A 21949-nucleotide genomic window follows, 5' to 3' on the forward strand; every position below is an offset into this window, starting at 1 on the left:
ATATCTATATCTATAACGTTATTTTTTATATCCCTGTACATATGCACATTACACTGCACTTTACTGCTTTTTGCACTTCTGATTCAATGCTTAACTGCATTTCGTTGTCTTGGTACTTGACAATAAAGTTGAATCTAGTCTAGTATATCACTTAACAAACTAATCACAAAATCAATGCTACACATGTAGAAATGTGTAGTACCAACCTTACATAGGTGAGCCTCATTGCAACATAATTACTAACAGCTTCCCAATGATACACTTCTTACCTTTTGCTTTAAGTATTCCAGTTGAAAGATTTTTATTTCTGGACCAACTCAGTTTTCTTTGGCTGTATAAATATATAATAAAGTATTTCAATTTATATATGAAATAATGAATTTGTGCAAGTTCACAGTATTAGAATTTTTAATTAAAGTTACAAGACATTAAATGGGTTGCAAGAAATGGCCAACATGATGGTGTTTAAAACAAGAATCTCTTATGTATGAGATAATATGCTGATCCTGCCATACAAACTCTGCCATAACCCAATACCTGAGAACTATTGTTCAGAGCTACAAAAGAGGAAACGTTTGACATTACAGAGATCTGTTTAACCCATGTCTGTATACCTATGATAAGATTTGTTTCCCAATTATTGCAAAAGACTATTTAGAGAAATACTACACAAACCAAAGAATCAGACCCACGGTTCCCACCCTGCCCAAACTCTGCCAAGCACATTTGGGTCCATGGCTTGGTCAAGCAGACAGTCCACCTGCTTCTCCACCGACAGGCCTGCAGCTGGAAGCTTGGCACGAATGTTGTGCTCCTTAGTTCCCAAAGCCACAGCCTGCATCCCAGGGAAGGCACCGTCCTTCTCAAAGCCCAGCTTCAGCTCCTCGCTGACAAAATAAACCAACATATAATCACATACAAGTACAATTTTGGGCTCCAATTATATAATTTTGAAGACCAGTTACAGCATTTTGGATTGAAACCAGTATAGGTTGATTTAAAAAAAAAAAAAAGTGAAACCAATAATTAATAGCATCAATAAGGCGTATAAAAGAAACTGAAGCAGAATTTAGATTTAATACAATTTAAGCAATATTTCCACCATACCAGTATCTCATATTTCCTTAAAAAACTCTCATTGTGGTCCAACTTTATTGAAATCCTATTGACTGAGATGTCATACTATGGTCTAACCATATACTGTACCTGGTTATAGCAGCTGGATTTGCTCCTTCTAGTTTTCTTCTGGCAAAGTTGACCTTCTGCAACGGATACCAGTTGATTTCTTTGGTGTTTACATCCTCCGCCCATGTGCCTCCTTTCTTCAGTTGTTTCAGCTCGAAGTTCTATGTAATGGAAATGGGAAGCGTAATATGTGCTGCAGTTTATTTATGGTTTGAAGTAAAGCAACAATAGTTATAATACAGCAGTAGTACAATTAAATAAATTCAATCTGTCTGGAAAAATACAAAATTATATGAAAATTACACAAATAGCAACAAGGACAATGAGGACTAGACATAAAACAAATGATGCATCATTAATGTCCTAGCACATATTCCAGTCCAAAAGCTACTGTCACATTTAACAAAAACTAAAGGGAACGTAGAACAAACAAAAGCTTTGCCCCAGAGATTTTGTAAAATGTACTTGTCTTCTTACTCTACAGCTGACAAGAAATCATTGTAACAGGATTAATGGTTACCTTCCAGTCCAACGAGGGCTCTTTGACAAACACATCCATGGTGTTTAGCAAAAGGTCTGGCTCGGCACGGTAAGCTCTGAGGGAGTGGACCATGACACTCTGGATCAAACCGGACTCCTTTAAGGGTTGCATTAGATTCACAAACTGCTGGGTCAGCCGGAAAGGCATGAGCTCAGGCACAGGGAGGAACTGTGAGGAGATACAAGAAGGAGAGGATGAACGGATAGGGAATTATTCATACATTTCTCTGTGGGCAGACAGAAATATCTCAATATTTGGTTAAAATACAGTGTTTTCACTTCTGCCCTCAATAAAATCAGTATTACTAACCTGTGTGGCTGAACCAAAGGCATGACCAAAGTCGATGCCAACCATGCCTCCTGTTTCCATGTTGATCATGAAGTTGGAAAGATGGCGGTCTCCAATGCCTAGAATCCAGTGGCTCACACAAAGCAAAGCATGAGAGCTGATGAAGTGGGAGCGCAAGGAAAGAAAGGCCTCGGGACTGTTGCACATCTTCAGGAAAGCTCTCCTACAAAAACAAAAATAAATTCAGGTTTTCTATTCAGGTTGTAGCCTCTATGAGAAGTTTTGTGTTTAAGAGATTCTTTACTTACTTCAGGAGATCACTGGGCACACGCTGCAACACTTTCAAAAAATTGTTGACAGCCTCAGCACGCTTCGCTTTCCTGGCAAAAAAAAAAAAAGGGCTTTAGCTCATGGCTGTCTGATATTTTAGATGTGTCAAAACAATGAGTTTTTTCCCCCTGTGGCACGCTTCTTTAAAAGATCTTCTTAAAGACGACTATGAGGTTTCAAATTACAATAGCTGTAAATAGTAAATTACAAAATTGACGCATTCAGGACACTTACTTGTAAGCCACACCATATAGCTGCACACCACTCGCATTTGGAGCAAAGCTTGAGAGCCATTTATTGTAGACTTCAGCAGACCTTTAAGAAACAGTAAAAGTTATACTGTACATATAAACACACACACAACAATTTCAAACAAAACTTGAAGCGCATTGAATATCTTTGGGTTGTGGACAAAATAAACCCTTTTCACACTACACTGCCACTGTTGCAAAGCGCCTGATAATTAAATTAATAGTGAAAAATTTACAGCACAAAGCTTAAATATTCAATAAAATATAATTTCAACTAAGCGATTTTCTACTAAACGGTCTTTAAAAATGTCACTGTCTTCTGCATGTATGATCATAAAATATAAATATGACTTTATAGTGAATTATGGAGAGGGCATACTGATTATTTTCAGCTGATTGTTGTTGATACATTTGTGGTGCTATAAATATAAAAACAATTTTTGTCTGAAGTCTATTCAATATTTTCTACTCCAATATTGACTAGGTTAAGTAATGACTTTATTGAATTTGTTAAATTCAAGAAAAGATAAAATGTTCCTTTGTATCAAAGCAAATTTAGCAAACAATAAATTACAGCTTCATCACCGAGTGGGCTGACATCCAAGTAATTAGAGTGAAATGTATATACTGTACCCTGCTGCCCTCTGCTGCTCCTCTTCACTCAGTGTGTTAGACAGGAACTCTTTCAGAGTACAGGTATTCTCCATCCATTCAATTAGACCAATTCTGTAAAGACGTTGGAAGTAGTAAATTAAGTTTCTTGACAGCAGTAGTGTTGTGTTCAATCTTAGTTCAATCAGTATAAGCCCAGTACCTTGTGGATATGGGAATGACTTGATAGGTGCGCAACTGCAAGCCCCTGTGTGTGCAGGCGGCGTCATGACTCAGCAGAATGTTCATGACAGCAAAAAGCTGCTCAATGCGTTGGTCCTGGCGGAGGTCCTCCCCCCCCTTCACCAGGAAGGGGTGGTCACGTTCATCGTCCCCACGAATGATCAGACGTTTGGGGCGACGAATAGAGGACATCACCTTTACCTGCAGGGCACACACACACACACACACACTGATACACTGACCAGCCCACACTGGGATTTCAAACTTACCCAGGGTGCAACTGGAACATTTAATTATGTGACACAATAAAAGCATACCCTTTCGTCAAAGCCTGTTATTTTTGCATGATACTCAGGCAAAGGTTTAGATCTGCCATCATATTGTCCTGCAATGATAGGAAGGAAAACATTTTCATCAGTGGACAGAACTGAGTTTAGTTGGGAATCACTGCCCCAAATCACAAGCCATACACACCAATGACTAGAAAGATTATAGGCTTATTTAAGATATGTTAAAACTGACAATGTACAACATTTTCTTTTCTGTGCTGACCTGGGATCTCCAGCTCGTTGCTGAATGTGTCCGCTTTAAATCCACTCAGCCAGGGCGAGTACTCCTTCAGGTTCCCTGGTTCCTTCTGAAATCCACGCATGGATGATGCCAGTTCCTCCACCTTTCGTACAAAGCTTTTGTCTTTTCTCTTCTCAAACAGTTTGCTGCCTTTAGGTCCCAGCTGTTTCTCCACATCTTTAGCAAATTTCTGAAAATAAATCAATCTGCAATGAACACTAGCTACTAAGCTAAAGCTAACTTTTGACATAAAAACACACCAGCCAGTGTGCACACTGTTCATCATCTTCATACTGTATTGCATATTGCTCAGACATTACTCTATAAAAACTTGTAACAGTAGTTCAACATTTTAGCCAGGAACCTATATTCAGTTAGATCTTGTGTGACTTCGACATTTTATCCGTTTCTGGGATCCGTACTCTGGTGGGACTTTTATAGGAAAAATCCTCTGGCATCTAAGTGATGCATTTTAAGTTTGGAAAACAGTGAAAATTAAATGAAAGTGAAGAACTAAGGAGTTAATATATTATATTATATATAATAAAAAAGGTAAAGTAACACAAATTCAAATATATTGAGAGTATACATGCTTTTGCTGGGCAACGATAGAAATATCAAAGCAATCTACAAACTTGGATAAATTTCTTGCGGAATATTCCGTGACCGCCTGTGTTAGGATCCCCGAGTGAAGAGTACATCTCGTCATACATGTCGCCCATCTGCTTCTTGTCAAAGCTTGCTTTTTCCAGTTCATTTTTCACACAATCCCACCAATCCTGTGTGGAACAATTGGCAATAATCAGTCACAGAGCAAAAACCAGCAGGTGGCAGCTTCATTAATTCATGGTTGAACTTAAACTTATTACCCTAAAAATCATCTCAGGGTTTGTAAGCTGCTGCAGTGCATCCACAAAGTTCTTCACAGCTCCTCCCTTATCCAGCATGCTCCTGAGCCTGTTGATACACACACACGACATCTCAGGGAAGCAATGGGAATCAATCAGGATTTTTTCTTTCTTCTCCAGACAATGCATTAAGCAGTTTACCTGTTGACAAACTGCTGCTGCTGGTGTCCTGTAGCGGAGTCTTCAAACTGGTAACTCTCACTGCTGATCATTAGAGCGTAAACCAGCGCCTGAGGGTAACACTCTGCTATCTGCCTAATGCAGTGCTGCACTGCCACAGCTTCTGACTTGTCCAAAAGAGCGACCATTTGACTGATCCAACCAATCAGCATCCAGCAGGGAACTGACATCATCTATACATGGAAAGGAGTACTGTCACCGTGAGTAAAGTCAACTAAAAGGCACATAGATAACAGGATACTGCATCAAATGCTACTAGAACTAAAAAGTGTCCTCAATCAAACGATTTCTTAAAAGCAAATTACTGTTGGCAGTAGTGCTGTTAACAGCCAGTACATCCCTGATCCAAATACACTAACCTCTCTCGTCATGAGGTCCAGTGTCTCAGAGGGGTACGACTCAATGATCTGCAGCAGACGTGGGAACTTGAGGCGGGCTTCCTCTGAGTTCATCTTCAGTGCTTTCAGCATGCTCTCCACGACGTGAACAGGCAGTGCCATCAGGTCTGGAAACTGGCTTTCTGCATCAAAACACAAAACAGGAAATTACGGGTTGATGGCGGAAGCACAATTCATACATTTTCTAAGACAAACGAAAAGAAACGCTATACTGTGTTACATATCAATGAGCGTGCCTGGTTTAGGGGAATATTGGACTTAATGATTGCATCAATGTGATGAAGTACCTTGATTTGTCAGGTATTTATTTAAACCAAAACCCAATTTATCTATAAACACTTGCTGAAATATGTGCATGAAAATACTTTAACAATGCACCAGTCAAAAAGTGCCCTCTGTTTTAGAACTGTAACAATGGTCTGTTGTTAATAATAATAACCAGAATGCATTAATTCGTAAATATACAAAGGTACACAATTAGTTATTATCATTATTACTCACCAGTATCACTCTGCTCCTCCTCTCGCAGCCGTTTGTCACAGAAGTTAGCTAAAGCCATGTATGTCTCAATGATGCTGCTGCTTTCCACACAGTCCTCAGAGTAAGACTGAAGCTCTTCATCCGCCTTTCTGGTAGCCTCACACAGCAACTTCAGTGCTTGTAACTGCAGCCCCACTTCCACTGTCTGCAGGGTAAAGCGAATAAATGGCTTAAATGCTTTCTTATTTGCAGAGACTCTTTCAAGTTTTATGTAGAGCCTTTTGGAATTCAGATACAGGAAGACACAGTTTATTCACTTCAATTTCAGCATCCATAAGCAATTCAAAAGGAAAAATACCTCCTGCTCTGGTCAGACGGTACACAAGATATTTTAAATAAGTTTGAAAATAATATTAAAAAAAATATATATATAGGAAGAGTACCTTTGGATTTTGATTGGGCCAAGCAGTTTCAGAAAGCTTAACAACTTTCTCTGCTTTCTCAGCTTCAATAGTTCCCAGGACTGAGGGGCTTCTGCTTACAGCTGTGGCCAGGATGTGGAAAGACGTACCCTGGAGTATCTTTTGGTATCTGAATACTTTAGCTGTGGCACTCTGACAGTCAGTCTGAAGGTCCTCTGCAAAAAAAGAAAAGACCTGACATGAAACATCTCAACAGGGAACAGGAGACGCTGTATTGAATTACCAATTACTTAATAAATAAATAAAATAAATAAAACATAATCTATCATTCTTAGTTGCACAGGAGTCCTTTTCCCTGCTTACCCAGGAGTGGGATGGTCTTCAGCATGACACAGATTTGATCCACAGGACCCTGAGCCTGGCAGCGCTTGTGGTTGAAGCGGCTAAAGCTGTGGACCCACCGCAGCAACAAGCCTCTGTTTGTTTTGGCTTCTCTGTGAAGTTCCTTCAGCAGCATGGTGGCCACGGGAAAGTTATTCTGAAAAGGACATTCGCGTTCCAAGGTGAGTTTGTGGTAAAGAAGTGACAGCACATAAAAAAGTTACTTCCACAGTTGTTTCCTCACCTGCTTCCATGCGCTGTCAGCCATCCGTAGCTTCATGCTGAACTTGCAGTTGTTTACTAATGTGTCAATGTCACTTGCTGGGTCTTCTGAAGCGTCCACCTCCATACTGTCACTGGGAGCATGGCCTCTCAGCTTTTCCCTGATCTTGTCCAAAAAGAAGCATCTGAAATGTAGAGATCAAATTTGACACAATTTGTTTTTTTGATTATTTTGAAAGATTTGAAAGCAAAATCTTAAAAATATTTTCTTTTTCTTACCGAGACGTAATGATATCATCCCATAAGTTCATTGGATCCACCTTAGCATCAGGATACCGCTCAGTCCACAGTCTGATGAGCCGCTTGAGGGAGCTCACAGAGACTAATGAATGAAATAAACTAAATGTTATTAGTGGACAAAAATGTGTTTTATTAGCAATATTATATATTTATATATATATTTATATATTAGCAGCATTAGTAGTAAACAAAGAGAATTGCATGGATATTATAGTATTCTGCAATTCTTGAAAATAAAACAGAGAATAGCCGTTTAAGCAAGATGGAAAATTACTACTTTAAACCGCTCTTTTTATTTGGATATTTACTGTTGCTTGCTTTTTAAAGATATCTATCTAGACTATCTCTGCTTACCCTCTCCTTTAATGAACAGCAGGAAGTCCTGGATCTCAGTCAAAGCCTGCACTGACTGCAGGGTGGTCAGCCGACTTTGAGTCAACAGCGTATCCACACTGGAGTAATTCTATAGGAGGCAAAGACATCCAGTGCACACCGAGGTTTAGTATGGAGTTTCAGAACCCAATGCATTTCTACATATTCTTTGCCAATTCGCCACATATTCCTAGAGAGTCATAATTCCTAGTCATAATTAATTAACAATGATCTTTAACAACTCTGAGGTGATAGGCAGAAAGGATGTGTAACAGCAGACCTCCATAAAGAGCTGCATGGCGTAGTTGTTGTAGTATTTGGCGCGGTCGTAGTCCTCCTGCAGGATGTAGAGCAAGCTGAGCTCTTGGCTATAATGGTTCTCCAGCAGCTTTTTGCGCTCCTCCACCCTCATGGCTTTGTCAATGAAGCTGAGAAGTGTTTGGTCCGTCTCACCCAGCTGCAGCTGCTTAAGCATGCTGCGAATCATGTGCGGCAGGTACATATCCTGAAATAAATGCAAAAGACTCTCATGGGAAAAACATTACAACTCACTACATTACAAAGGGACATCTCTAATTCCAGTACTTTCATTACTCTAAGATGCATGCAAGGCAAAAACGAGAGTCAGCTTTGGTTTACAATTGCGGGATTTGAAAGGATTGAAATCTGATCCTTTCTGTGATTATGAGCAACATGCACCAGGCAATACCCTGTGTGTGTATGTATGAACAGTATTAAAACAAAATTGACTTTGTTTCACCATCATCATATTACAGTTACAGTAATCTGTATAAGCCACAAACAGATACATTACTTTGTTTAAAAAAGTAAAATAGTATTAAAAATAAGTTGTGTATTTCCAGATCAAGATCATTACAACATGAGTCGATGCTGCTCATGGAAAATGCAGTCTTCTTCAGAAAACAAACATTACAAAAAGGTCTACAGGGGCCGTCAAACTTAACACAAAATGAAAGTTACTGCTAAAACACAGTATTTTATAACTAAAGATGACAGAAGAGTCTTGGAAGGGCATTTGCGTGCCATGAAGGGCTTACATAATGAGATTACATAATGTAGTGTTTTCATTTAAAGCCATCACTGCATGGTCAGCAAAAGAGAAAGAATGCTGCTTTAGTTTGAATTAAATGCTGCAGGATATCAGTTCTCCCTGGTACATGACAGACAATTCCCAGACTGTGAAAGTTCCGATCCATTACCTGGTAGAGTGGGTCCGACCACATCCTCTCGAGGTTAGGTGGGGAGTTCTCGTCTATGTACACAGTGGAGCAGTACTGAAGAGATTTCCACTTAGTCAGATGATTGTATGCCTCCATAGCAGCTATTTCCCAGAAGTGCCTCTCCGAGTCAGTGGGCTCGCCATCACTCCAGTGCTCAGTGTTCAGAGCCTGCCAGTATGGAGGAGAGTATGCACTTATATACACATAGCCAGCAATCTGGTAAAACTGCACCCATCTACATGCACTGACATCTCTCTAAGCACTACGCTAGAGGTTTGTATTGGTACCTCATTGTAAAGTTTCACCGCTTCTGCATAGTCAGTGTTGGCTTCAGCTTGAAGAGCATCACAGGTGATCGGTTTTGTCCCAACTTTACCACCAAAGATGCCACGCACAACATCATAATCCTCCAAAGATCTGTAAAGTCTGGTGAGCAGAGCAAACACAAAATGCTGAATTTGAGCTATCCAGACAGAAAATTGCCACAACAGCTTGGTGTGCACAAATGTACCACAAATCGTTTATTTTGGGATTATCCCCATAAAACAGAGAGCTGACCAACAGATCCAAACACCGCACTGCACTGACAAACAACATTATAATACCTCGCGAGGTGGATCCATTTATTGGTGTCTGGGGGGATTTCTTTGCGCCCTCGTGGCCGTTTGGAAGGAGGTTCATCCTGGCCACCAGCATGCAACAGGCCCTCTTCCAGCAGCAGGATTCCTGACGGCTGCTGGAGACTCACCAGGCAAGTGGAGCTGGTGGCTGCTGGATCGAGCTGCTGAAGCTCCTTATTCTGGTAGCACATGTCCTAACAAAACACACAGTGTTAACTCAACTCATCACCATTCAGCTTTAAAGTTTATAGTTTTGAGGAGATTTTTGAGTTTAACTTTAATAATAAAGCTATACTTTTTCAGAAACACATTGGCACAGGCATTATCACCCATGAAGAAGACTATGCTTTAGAGGTAACTGGAATATTAATGTAAACCACCTCTTAAAACCTATGTCATAGTCAGTGTAATTAATAAAGGCACTACTTCAATGAATGCCATCGTACAGACTTTAAGAGTCAAAATATTCAAGTAGTTTCTGAAAGTCATACCTGCACACATGCTATAAATGGGGGGAAGCAGAGTGTACTCTTGCTCAGGAATGTATTCATGTTGCACCGCAGCTCCTCTTTAATCCGTCTGCTCTCCCCTCTTGGTTTTTGTTGTTCAGTTTCTTGGAGGATGCCAGCAAACAGGGAGCTGAACAGCTGTTTGGCTAAAATTGCATCTCTCTGAAGGAACATTATGAAACATACAACAACATTATGTTTAGTGTATTTACAGCCTGACTACTTTGTGGGAAGGACACAGAGGGCAGTGGCAGTCTTACCTGGGCTAGTGCTTGAAGGGGTGCGATGAGGCTACTGTATGAGATCTGAATGTCTGGAAAGTCTCCCGTTCTGTAGTTACGATAGAGAGTCACCTGAGCCTCTTTTCGCAGCCTTTGATCAGCTTTTTCTTCCTGTGGGACACCCAACAGGACCACTGATGGTTAGACACTGGCAGCTTGGACAAGAAGTTAGTGATAGTATGCAGTAGACTATACAGTAATCAGTCTTAAAACATGTATGCGCAGTCAATCAACATTTAAAAAATGTATTGCACTAAGGATAAATACATATCAGCATAATGGTTCTCGCATGTTTGATACCTTTTTCTGTCTTTGTTGTCGGATCTCTTTTTGTGCAAAAGTCAAGCTGACTTTCTCCTGGTCCTTGAGAAATCTGCGTCTCAGTCTCAGGATGTTAGCACGTTGCTCGTTTTGTGCTGTTGACATATAGACACAAAAGATATTCACGTTACCAGAATTTCAATTCATTTTAAAATGTTTACAAAATGTGATTGCTGTGGTGGTTAACAGAACTGTTATCAACGACAGGACAAAGTTCTGAAGCAAATAATCATCCTCCACACGAAGTCTTCTAACATTTAAGTTAATAAATAATTACAAGAACATTTAAACATTAATTTCCATCTTCTTGGAGCAGCTGCCTACCATGTTTTTTGTATTTCAGCTCCTTTTGCACTTAAAACTGACCATACCATTCAGATCTCATCATTTCTTCTTTGGCCTGCCCGCCCCCCGCACGTCCGACGCTGCCCCCAATATTTTGCACTAACGCTCACACACCCTAAAACTCACCCAATATTTCTCTCCTGGAATATAGGCCTGCTCAAGAGCCTAAAACATATAGTGAAGGATGGAAAGTACTGCATATCTAAACAGGCGGATATTTCTTCTCAGAGACTAACCTCTGGTGCGACTGTCCACCTCATCGTTTGATGCAGTAACACGCCTCAGACCAAAGCCTTCTCCTACTGGTCTCCTTGATGTAGTCTGCCTCTCTGCTTTCTTATCAAACCCAAACAGTGAAGACAGAGACTCTGAGCCAAAGGTGTACTCTGCTAGTGTGTCCACACTGCTGCCCGTCAGCCAGTTATATGCTGTACGTCGACCTGGGAAAAAAAAGTAAATATACCTCTGTTAACCTACAGCTACAGCTACAGCCACAGTACATGCTTCTCTATTTAGTACTGCTTTGAAACCAGGATATGGGATCAGTGGTACCTGCTGTTTGGGTCTGTGAGAACTCTAATGAAGTCTGAGTGGCTCGGAGCTTCCCCTTCATCGCTCCAGACTGGGATGCTGCTAAACTCTCTGGGCTTTGAGAGCTCTGGGTTTCCACAAACATGGGAGTCATCACTGTGCTCCTGAAGCGCCAGTTGGAATCAATTACATAGTCCTAAAGAGTGGAAAATTTCAATTTATACATCCGGCACATCAGTAACATTCAAATAGAAATCTCCAGCTGACTCATTTTTAACTGACTGAGACAAATATAATCTGACCTGGAAGGTACACTCTGACAGTGGATACTCAAACATGTTTCTTTTGAAGTCAGGACTCTGGCTGGTCATTTCCAGGAGCAGATTTGTAGCAAGGCTTAAGAAACACCTTTCTATTTGACAGGAGTACAGAGAATGAAGCACTGTCAACATTCGCTCCAGGGTCGCAGTGGGGAGGCGCTTCTTCTGACTCCAGAAGTTACGAACGTAAAGCCTGAAATCATAAGATGGATGTCGTTTTCTCAATTAAAACACAAAATATTGTATTGTGAATTTTTGGGATTAGACTTCCCTGCATAATATAAGAAAGGATAATAAAATACAGACAGCATATAAAATAAATAAAACATAGTTTTGTAATAAATCATAAAATACAGACAAGTGAGAAATAGTGGGTACTTACTGAAGGCCTTGGTTTTCTTCAGAGAGTCCCTGAAGAAGTGTTTCTTTAGCAGCATTCAAAACCTCTACTGAGGTGTTATCTTCCATGCTCTCTGTATCACTGGAAGAATAACAAAATAAAGGTCACATTAGAGAAGTAACAATGGACTGCAAGCAACAGTAAACCTTGTACCATACATGCATAATGCAGTGACCATAACAAGCAATATAACAAAAAGTTTTGAGTAATTACTGGAGAACCATTTGCTAGTCTTGGTATTTGGAATTTATTCAGCCCAGATACATTAGTAGTCACCCCGTGGGTCAAGCTCCAGTACCTGTAGTTGTCCTGGATCCACATGAGGATGTCATACATCCTCTCTCTGCACACCGGTGAAGGATGGGAGACAAAAGCTGTCACAGCTCCCATGAGCTCCTGAAGCTGAACTGGAGTCAGGAGGGCAATAATCTTGTGGATTATATCCAGACATACTCTTTGCCTAGCTTCATCCCTGGGGGCACAGAAGAGTAATGTGCAGAAACATGGTTGCAGCACAAGTAAACATTTTGATGTGTTATTCATTAACAATTTTCATTTAACAATACGCTAAATGGAAAATTCCCTGAATGTCAAATACTTTTGGATTTTATGTTGTTCATGTTCACAAAGAAACTGGGCATACTGTTGATGCTGTGTGATGGATATAATAATAAGTCATAAACATGCAGATCATGGAGAAGATAAGGGTTATGACTAACCTGTGGCCCATCATCTGAATGAAGCCTGTGGTCTTCAGCTGCAGAAAGATGTCTGGGATCACATCAGCTCGGCTTAGCACACACTCCAAACAATGAGTCTTCAAGATGCCGTGCAACTTTGGCAGGAGGAAGAACACATGGATGACAAACCTGAAAAAATTAAAATAAAGCTGCAGTTAACAAGCTTAGACAGGTTAGATGATTCATGAAATATTTTAATATATATATAGAAAAAAGGCTGAATTACAAACTCACCGATCCATAAATGGAGGAAAGTGCTTTGACACTTTATTTAAGCAAATTATAAACTTGTCATCCATGTCTTTTTTCTTCAGATGTGTGATCTTACTTGCAGCATGACTGAGGAGTTCTTGATGATGCTGAGACAGAAGAACAAGAAAATTAAGAAATAAGAATACTGAGAACAGATAATATTTGAAGAGGGTTTTATCATCGGATATACATCTGCAGACTTTACCAAAGAATTAATTATTACTCATAAACATCGCATTGCTTGAGCTCTTCTCAGACATAAACATAAATGAAGTATAACTGTAATCCAACCAGACAGCGGAAAGTCTCATACATTGTCTACTTCAGTCATATTCTTCAGGATGAGGCCGATAATTTCAGCAGCAGCTGCATAGACGTCCTTATACCTTACAAAGGACACGTTGTTGGTGAGAGACTGGATATACCTGTAATAAAAACAAAAAACACAGCAGACAGAAATGATTAAAGGTTCTTTATAAGATGGCAATATACGAGCTCCAACACATTTAAAAAGAAAACATACCGCTCTTAACTTGCAGCGAGCAAATTAAATCATGTTTTCAAATATATTTACCTCTCATATTCAATTCCACATGAGGCATCGTAAGCAGGGAGGTTGTTGGCCAGGACGATCCCCAGCAGCTGAAGTCCAACAGAGTTGTCTTTACTATTTGGGTCGGTGCCGCAAAATCGCTCGTATATCAGACTACAAGCAAGAAAAGATTTAAGATTTAATTAATAAAATACAGGATTAATGCTAGTATACTATCACATCTATCATCAGTTTCTAACTGAACAGTAAAAATCATGACACAAAAGACCAACTGATTCTCACTCATTTCCACTGAGCTACAGGCTTGTGTCAAATGCACATTAATTGTTTTAATGGGAGTACTGCAAGAACTACCTGTAAGGCACATGCAGACAGTCTTTCCAGCACTCTACCAGAGTGCGAATGATCTCCAGGTTGTGGCGGAAAACTGCCCTTTTGGAGTGGAAGCTGTGCTTCATCAGGAACTCCAGCAGCCGGTTGGCAAGAACTTCATCTCTGGGATTACCCTGGGATGAAAAAATTCTGTAAATAATGATAATCCACCAGGTGCTCCATAGTTATTTTATATGAAATTAGTACCTAATAATAGCTCAAAGAAAAAAAACACCTGGGATACTCCCACTTCTCACTTTTCTTTTTCTTTATACAAATCTGATGGACCTAAAATTGGCCACAATTTCCTGGCAAACTTCAAAAGCCATATGTTGTAATTTTTAGATTTTTTACAAATGTTGATAGATCATGAGAAAAACATATTAAGGATTAATATTTGCGGTTTCACCTTGGGGCTGGCCAAGCTTGTCCAAGAGAGCACTGTGACCACTATATCCACCACCATGAAATGGATCCCCTCTCCTCCATTGTTTCCAGAGACAACAACCTGCAGGAGCGGCCCCAACAGGTACTTGGCATATGGTCGAAAAACCTGGAAAGAGTCCAAATCCACAAAGAAATAATGAAACAAGAGGAGCAGAGTGTGAGGTATCACATATAATTAGATATACAGTAGTATCATCATGTTTATTTATTTTCAAAGAATTCGAATATATTTGTATAAAGGGACATTTACCTCCTCTGTGTTGATGATCAGCTTTGAGATGAAGAGTCTAATATTCAGAGGTGTTGCTGGATTTGCTAATTTAGCATGGAGAAATTTCATCCATGGAGGAAGTTCACTAGGCATGTTTTCCTGTTTCATTAACAAAGGAGAAAGTTTTGAATGACACAAGTTCCAAAATAATATTGGTAGATAATTTCATGTGAAGCGTTTCTGTCTCCAGTGTCACTTAAACCTGTTAAAGCATAATGGAAATGAAGTCAAATCCTACTTAACTTTTCTTCAGTGCCACTGACCTGTTCGATTTTGGGGGTTATATTGTTCCTTTGCATGTGCCCAATAAGACCAGTCATGGTTGCCATGCATTCATGTTGATTCAGCTCATCCATTTCTAGATCCACCAATGCATCCTGGGAGGGATTTGTCTCTTCTGTCTCCTAGATTTAAAAACATACCAAAAAACATCCCATCAAACCAGATTATAATGTATGTTTTTACAGTGCAAATCACCTGTCACAGTGCTACCACACACACATTTAGTTGGCCCCAAGGATCTTACCCTTGGCGGGGTTGGACAAGCCTTTGAAACAAAGCCCATCACACGGCACTAAAGCAAGTTACAAGCTCGATGCAGTGTTAGAAGGGAAACAAAACAAATCCCATGACTTACTCTTCTTGCAACGGTGCGTCTGTGTCCTTCAGGGTTTTGGGAGTTGAGGGAAAAGCTTTGGACTCCGGTGGAGAAGTCAAACTGACTCATCTCCTCGCTCAGGCTGCTGTCGGCCATGTAAGACTGGGAGGACAGATACACTGGCGCTTCTATGGAAACCACAACATAAAGCTCATGAACAAACATCAACAGCTTCAAAGAAACCTAAATTAAATTAGTAAATTGCTACTAACCTTTATGGCCAAATAATTACCATCACATCACATTTCATTGTAAAGAGCAGGGCACTTTCACTGGCGTTAAGGCAAGTCTAATAATAAAGACTTAACGATGCACAGTTTGGATGGAGACAGAGCGTAGTAAAGTAACATTTTCAATTCCTCTGTTACAGATGCCAAATTGCAAAAGTTTAAAAACATTTATTTATTGTGAGCAGTAAATACCTCCATTCTCCTCGCTCACTTCTTTTCGAATCATGACATATTTCTTCTTTCTCTCAAGTGGGACCTAAAATGGATGAAACAAATGAATAAATAAACCATGACTGCAAAGCAAGGTATACTTTTAAACACACAGTTATGTTAAAAAACGACATACCTCAATTTCAATCGGAAAGTTGTACGTCCTCTCAACGTCAATGATATTTTCCAGAATGAACTGATTCTGGACAAGGAAAGATAACCATTAAAATGTGAATTATTTGATTCATCATTCAGCAAAATGAACAATGACTGCAGTGAAATGAGTTGGATATGATTATAGAAGGCAGCCAGTACCTTCTCTGGTTTCTCACTGAAGAGGAAGCCATGGTAGAATTTGGGCTCATTGAAGCTGCAGCTGATGACGGTAATGGCACAGTTGTATGCGGCACAGTGATAGTGTCTCCTAAGTTCAAGGAGCTGAGTCTCACCAGCCATGTTCTCAGTGAACGCTTCAAAACATGACCTAATGGAAATAAAATCAACATTCATCATTTATTCATGGAGGGATAAGGACATTTAACATCACAGTCATGTCACTTGCGGAATTTGTTGGGGAGTCCCTACTTGATCAAAATCTTGGACAACTCATTGCCCTCTGTTTTGTCTGAGCGACAGTAGGCTTGATTAATGCGGGATTCCTTGGAGTAAACCTCTTCTTTGGGAAGCCGTGAATACAGGAGCTCCATCAGCTTGTAGCAGCCGTTCTTCTTCAGCAACTGGACCTCAAATTCTGTTTCAATTGACTAAAATTGATAGATAAATTAGCCATAAATCAATTTCCAAAACGCGACTTTAATCTACATAATACAGTAACAAAATATCTTTAAAGAACATGACAAAACAACAACGTGTATGCCATGATTATGGTAAAAACAGACAAATCACAAATTTGAAAAAAGCTGTAACAGCTATTAAAGTATTTAGTGTGCATCTTAAAATATTTCCCTAAATGTAACAATATTGAGAAGCAAACCTTAGTGAAGCGGCTGAGCAGCACAGCAGTTATGTCGGAGACATTTGCCACAAAGAAGTCATTGAGGGCCTTGGTGCTACAGTGAGAGACAAGAGGCAGCAGAACCCTCTCCATCATGGCCTGCAGCATGGAGCTCATCGGCACATCGCCCTGCTGGATCACCCCATACACTGTGGACAGCAGCTGTAGCTGCCGCTCACTGCTCGACCTAGCCAGACATCGACAAACACAGGGAGTGGAGAATAAGCAACTCCTGTTTGAGCTCATGCAACCTAATATAATTACCCTGCAGTGGCACTTAACAGGTATAGCAAACTAAATGTGTATCTATAACCTAAACGTGATAATGAAAATGTGTTATGTTTAATCTATTAATTCAAACACCTACACTTCATATTAAGTAAGTAAAATCTCATGTGAAACCTTACTGTCTCTTACAAATGAAGAATGGTTGTGAATGCTTTACTAACCGCTTAGCAATTTTTTGGAAACAGGTTTGGAAGGCCTCCTCCATGACGTGTTTTCTATCTCGACACAGAATCCCTGCCATCAGCCTGAGCAGGAGTGGACTCTGGGAAAGCTCTAGGGCATCCAGCAACTAAAAGAAAGAAAGAAATGTGAGGTTGGTCCAACATTTCACCCACACAAGGACCAATTCCAAGTAAAACCTGTTTAAACCAAATACAGACACTGGATGCTTAATCTAAATAGAATCAGTCAATAACATGTTATTCACCTTAATCTCAAAAGCACTGACTTTACCTTGCGGATGCAGTCCATGTAGTTGTTGCGGTGAAGGGAGCCCTTAGCAAACTCATCCGACTGCATGGGGAAGTGGGAGGCCACCAGGGCGTCCAGGGCTCTCTGCAGCTCAGCCAGTGGCTCCTCTGGGAGGGTTGTGAAGAAGGGCAACAACAACAGGGCCTGACTCTGAAGAGTTGAGAGAATCCAACAAAAGAAAAAGGTATACAGTTATTTGAAGTAATACACTACACTGACTGTATGAGAACATATAGCCTCTCCATTACCTTGAGATTCAGTGGCAGGTTCAAGTCAACCAGCAGCATTGTGAAAGTGGAAAACACCGGTCTGAACGCTTTATGGCTGATATCAGAGCAGACAGTGGAGTCAATCTGATGAGAGAGAGAAAAAGTGTCAACAAAACAAAAAACAATGGGTAAGCTTGTATTGTACCACACTGTATGTTTTTTAGGCTTGGGCACATAAGTAATGATGATTATTATTACTCAGGAGAGATAATGTATTAAGGTATTTACAAACCTGGTCGTTACAGTTCCTATTTAATGAGATGAAGGCTTTGTTTTGCTTCAGCTTCGCCTTGTAAAAATACCTGTAGGAGCTTTGAAAGCAGCATGAGAGTGGCGGTTTTGCTCTCTGGAGTTGAGGAGTTTCCTTCCCACCACGACTGCAGACAATTCCATCTTTTTAGCACCTCTTCGACCAGCTGTTTTCCCTGAGTCTTCCTCACAGAGCGCTCTCTGAAGCTGTGGTCCAGCATGCCATTCAGCAACACACTCACCTGATGAAAAATACAGAAAACATAGGAAATACAGAAAACACACCTCACATACAGAAAAAAACAATAATATTGATAGTGGCATATGGTTAGGTGCGTTGCTACAATGCACTGTATAGTAAAGTATCAAGATCACTGCTAGTCAGGCTTGCAAATATTTACATTTGCACTATCAATTATATCTGTGCAGACAATTATACTGCACTACAAACAGAGCTTCACATTGCACTCTAAACCTAAATAGCAGGATGACTGGAACACAAATTACTTTTTATGCTATACATCTCAATTCCCCTGCTGATAACAAAAACAGTGGAGAAAGAGCTACCATGCTGGGGTTTTGAGAGGAAGCTTTCATGAGGTGTGGTACTGTGGTGTCCAGACTTCTCAGCAGCTCAGTGTTGACGGTCATCTGAAAGAGGCTGTAGAAGTACTCGCCGTGGGAGAAGCTTATGAAGTTATGGCTGTGACTTCCCGATATTGGCACAGAAACCTTGATGGTGTTTAACAACAAGTCCACCAGCTGTTCACTCTGTAGAGAAACAGCAATATACAACAGGAGACAGCAAGCAGTGAAACACCTAATAAACATATATTGCATTGTTCAAACTGTGGGTTTTACTTTCTAATACAACTACTATCTATTTGGCTACATTCTTATTTTCACCCTAGTGTGTTTATACTATAGACAGTTGATTGCAGATCACAATATGTAGTTTCCCTGATCTGATCAAATCTAATCTAAAGAGAGGTAGCACTGACCTGTTGACTGAGAGAGAAGGCAAGCTGAAGCAGGTCGTCTGCTAGCCTCTTGGTATTTATGTCCAAGGATGGAAGCGCCTTCCTGTCCTCACCGGGTGCTATACCTTTATACACTGTCATTAGAAGTCGGGACCCTAGGGATTTGGCATAGGCGGCATCCTGTAATATAACGAAAAAGACAAAAACAAAAAAAAATGTGTGGCCTCAACACTCTAAAATCCAGATCTACACTCTAACACCAAATATATTATCAGTAAAATGCATTACTTACATTCATTTCCAATATGTTTTGAGTGTTTAATGACTACGCTAATTGCATGGCACATTTGACAATTGAAAACTGGTGCTGTAATTATAAAGCCTCTTGTGGTTTAATGGTCACATGATCCCATCTCAATATGTCCCAGGCCAAATACCTGGCTGTGCAGAATGGAGGTGAGGAAGTCGGCTTTGTGGATCTGCTTACAGGAAGACAGAACCATCTCCATCTGGTCGTGGTGGCTCAGAGTGCTGGAGTGGTAGAGGTCTACAGCACACAACTCCTCCACACTAGAGAGAGCATTAAAGAAATGAAGGAAGAAATGAATATCTGATTACTGTTGTTGATAACTGTACTATCTTAACAAACATTAATAACTATTAATTAATTCCTGTTGTGTTGTGTTGCACACAATCTCCATCTCCATCCAATCTCCATTTTCTTTATTTAACCTTTATTACCCAGAAACTATTTTGAAATACATTAGAAGAGATACAGAAATGTTTTTCTTTTGTCTAATGATAACCATTGAATGGGGTTTGTATTTACTACTCAAAGATGACTCACATACCTTTTACGTGAGACTTTTGTCCGCAAACTGCTTTCAATACGAGTGCGGTAAGGTGAGGCCAGCAGGGCCTTTAGCAGAGGAACACACACTTCTGGCAGGTTCTTCATTACCTCCACATCTGCCATGTTAAAACCTACAGTGGACGGCTCACACACCACCAGCGCAGTCAGCTCAAAAAAATCGGAGACAAAAATGTCTCCTTCCAGAAGCTGTGAACGAATTACGTATATAGTGAGTGAAAAAACTTAGTAGGAATCATGACTTTCCTAATGTCAGTGTCTTAAATACATTGATACCTTCCAAAACTCCTGGTCTCCTTTGACAAGAATCATGGTGGCGAACTCCAGCAGGCGGACAATGATAGTGCACTTGCTGAAGTTGTACTGGTCCGTCTCCCTTGGGCTGAAGTGAGAGGTCTTCTCGCCGAGAGGGAAACAGCTCTCTGCTACTGCCAGTTCATGAGTGGCCAGCTCAGTCAAGAAGAAATTTGCAGCTTTCAGAAAGCTTGATTTTTCTTTGGAGCCTTGACAATGAAGGAAGAACAAAGCAGTATTAATTGCAATCACTTCAATTGTGTTATATATGATGACATGACACTAGTATCCACTTACAACTACTATCTCATTGTACATTATCTCACTATCCCTTTATAAGAAATTAAATATGTAGTAACAAAATTGTACAACTGTCAACCCTTTGACAAGTAAGACTTACTAAGCATGTGATGAGGCTTGATTATGTGCAAGTTGATGAAGGTGTTGTAGCAGTCCAGGGCAGCCAGCAGTAGGTCCATCCACTGCAGGGTGACTCTGACACTGAAAGGACCTGTCAGGTCCCTGAGAGTGGGCTGGGAGAGGAGACCTCCACCCTCAAACCGCGAGACCAAGAAACCTATGCCATGATCCTTCAGCATGCCATCCAACCACTGAGGTGGAGACTTCTTTCCTAAGTACAGTTACACACATCAAAGAATTTATGTTTAAAAACAGTCAATTAAAAATCAAAATGAATGTGCTACTACAGTGTTGATTTGAGTTGAATTCAACCTGAATTATAAAAGAATAAAACTTTTTTTTTTTCTTTTTATGAACTGCATCTGCTGTGTTTCTTGGACGATGTAGCCCTTGGTAGGTTACTCACCTGGGAGGAGAGGTATAAACTCATAGAATAGTTCTATGCATTTGTGGCGACACTCAGTCTGAGGCCGGCCACATTGTTCCAGAAGCCATAAAACCACATCAGAGAGGCAAAGCTTTCCATCAGCTGGAAAACCCCTGGAAGAGAAACATATAAATGATAATATCTTAGCACTGCATCATAGCATAGCATAGCATATCATAGCAATAGGCTTCTTGCACATAAAAGTGCGCACATACCAGTACTTATATTGTTTATCCTTTAAATGTAATGTTTAAAATACACCGTGTATCTGACTGCTGAATCTTAAAGCAACTACATCTTGTAAATTTGTTTAGTTAAATTCAATGAATCAATCCAGCTAACATCCATGTACATGTAGAGTACCAACCTGGGGACGCGTCTTTTGGCATTGTGCTGATTGAGACTGGGGGCCTTCTGTTTGATGATTCTTTTCAGATGATCAATGGCACTGCCACACTGCTGCAAAGTACCTGAGGACAGAAAAGTGGAAAACAACAGCTTCATATGTTCTTGAAAATGAAATGAGCTTTCAATTAGAATTTTCCCTTAATGTGCAACAGAACCTTGTTTAACACAACATGAGAGCTTTAAAAACAATAAATAAATGTAATAAATGCCATTTTAAATACAATTACAGACATGTAGTTTGAAATATTGTGCCGTTTTTTAAACACAACATGAAAATAAAAACATAATTCATGA

The 21949-nt window shown here is 40.1% G+C and overlaps 1 protein-coding gene across 1 annotated transcript in view; it reads right to left on the reverse strand.

The window, feature by feature from the left end:
- Window positions 1-390: 390 nt before the first annotated feature.
- Window positions 391-21949, reverse strand: part of prkdc (protein kinase, DNA-activated, catalytic subunit) — a 33452-nt gene continuing 11893 nt past the window's right edge. The window contains exons 29-86 of the mRNA XM_035682528.1: window positions 21615-21717; window positions 21227-21360; window positions 20801-21031; window positions 20383-20609; window positions 20087-20295; window positions 19673-19805; window positions 19257-19415; window positions 18823-19026; window positions 18309-18497; window positions 17986-18090; window positions 17720-17887; window positions 17428-17555; window positions 16958-17165; window positions 16549-16727; window positions 16279-16447; window positions 16100-16165; window positions 15946-16009; window positions 15503-15651; window positions 15129-15269; window positions 14845-14964; window positions 14557-14700; window positions 14130-14281; window positions 13797-13928; window positions 13536-13647; window positions 13205-13329; window positions 12950-13099; window positions 12529-12702; window positions 12213-12311; window positions 11813-12023; window positions 11532-11706; window positions 11216-11419; window positions 10614-10729; window positions 10293-10424; window positions 10015-10194; window positions 9509-9717; window positions 9191-9329; window positions 8883-9071; window positions 7943-8167; window positions 7645-7753; window positions 7270-7372; window positions 7013-7175; window positions 6751-6925; window positions 6409-6602; window positions 5987-6170; window positions 5447-5607; window positions 5049-5260; window positions 4869-4956; window positions 4635-4778; window positions 3982-4189; window positions 3747-3814; window positions 3410-3630; window positions 3229-3321; window positions 2579-2659; window positions 2323-2394; window positions 2036-2237; window positions 1706-1894; window positions 1207-1346; window positions 391-887 (exon numbers count right to left, since the gene is read on the reverse strand). Coding sequence (XP_035538421.1) covers window positions 683-887; window positions 1207-1346; window positions 1706-1894; window positions 2036-2237; window positions 2323-2394; window positions 2579-2659; window positions 3229-3321; window positions 3410-3630; window positions 3747-3814; window positions 3982-4189; window positions 4635-4778; window positions 4869-4956; window positions 5049-5260; window positions 5447-5607; window positions 5987-6170; window positions 6409-6602; window positions 6751-6925; window positions 7013-7175; window positions 7270-7372; window positions 7645-7753; window positions 7943-8167; window positions 8883-9071; window positions 9191-9329; window positions 9509-9717; window positions 10015-10194; window positions 10293-10424; window positions 10614-10729; window positions 11216-11419; window positions 11532-11706; window positions 11813-12023; window positions 12213-12311; window positions 12529-12702; window positions 12950-13099; window positions 13205-13329; window positions 13536-13647; window positions 13797-13928; window positions 14130-14281; window positions 14557-14700; window positions 14845-14964; window positions 15129-15269; window positions 15503-15651; window positions 15946-16009; window positions 16100-16165; window positions 16279-16447; window positions 16549-16727; window positions 16958-17165; window positions 17428-17555; window positions 17720-17887; window positions 17986-18090; window positions 18309-18497; window positions 18823-19026; window positions 19257-19415; window positions 19673-19805; window positions 20087-20295; window positions 20383-20609; window positions 20801-21031; window positions 21227-21360; window positions 21615-21717 — 8966 coding nt within the window. The 3' untranslated portion in view covers window positions 391-682. The remainder of the gene's footprint in view (window positions 888-1206; window positions 1347-1705; window positions 1895-2035; window positions 2238-2322; window positions 2395-2578; window positions 2660-3228; window positions 3322-3409; window positions 3631-3746; window positions 3815-3981; window positions 4190-4634; window positions 4779-4868; window positions 4957-5048; window positions 5261-5446; window positions 5608-5986; window positions 6171-6408; window positions 6603-6750; window positions 6926-7012; window positions 7176-7269; window positions 7373-7644; window positions 7754-7942; window positions 8168-8882; window positions 9072-9190; window positions 9330-9508; window positions 9718-10014; window positions 10195-10292; window positions 10425-10613; window positions 10730-11215; window positions 11420-11531; window positions 11707-11812; window positions 12024-12212; window positions 12312-12528; window positions 12703-12949; window positions 13100-13204; window positions 13330-13535; window positions 13648-13796; window positions 13929-14129; window positions 14282-14556; window positions 14701-14844; window positions 14965-15128; window positions 15270-15502; window positions 15652-15945; window positions 16010-16099; window positions 16166-16278; window positions 16448-16548; window positions 16728-16957; window positions 17166-17427; window positions 17556-17719; window positions 17888-17985; window positions 18091-18308; window positions 18498-18822; window positions 19027-19256; window positions 19416-19672; window positions 19806-20086; window positions 20296-20382; window positions 20610-20800; window positions 21032-21226; window positions 21361-21614; window positions 21718-21949) is intronic.

This window comes from Morone saxatilis, unplaced genomic scaffold (assembly GCF_004916995.1).
Source record: "Morone saxatilis isolate NCDOM2014 unplaced genomic scaffold, NCSU_SB_2.0 Contig0, whole genome shotgun sequence".
NCBI classification, from domain to species: Eukaryota; Metazoa; Chordata; class Actinopteri; family Moronidae; genus Morone; species Morone saxatilis.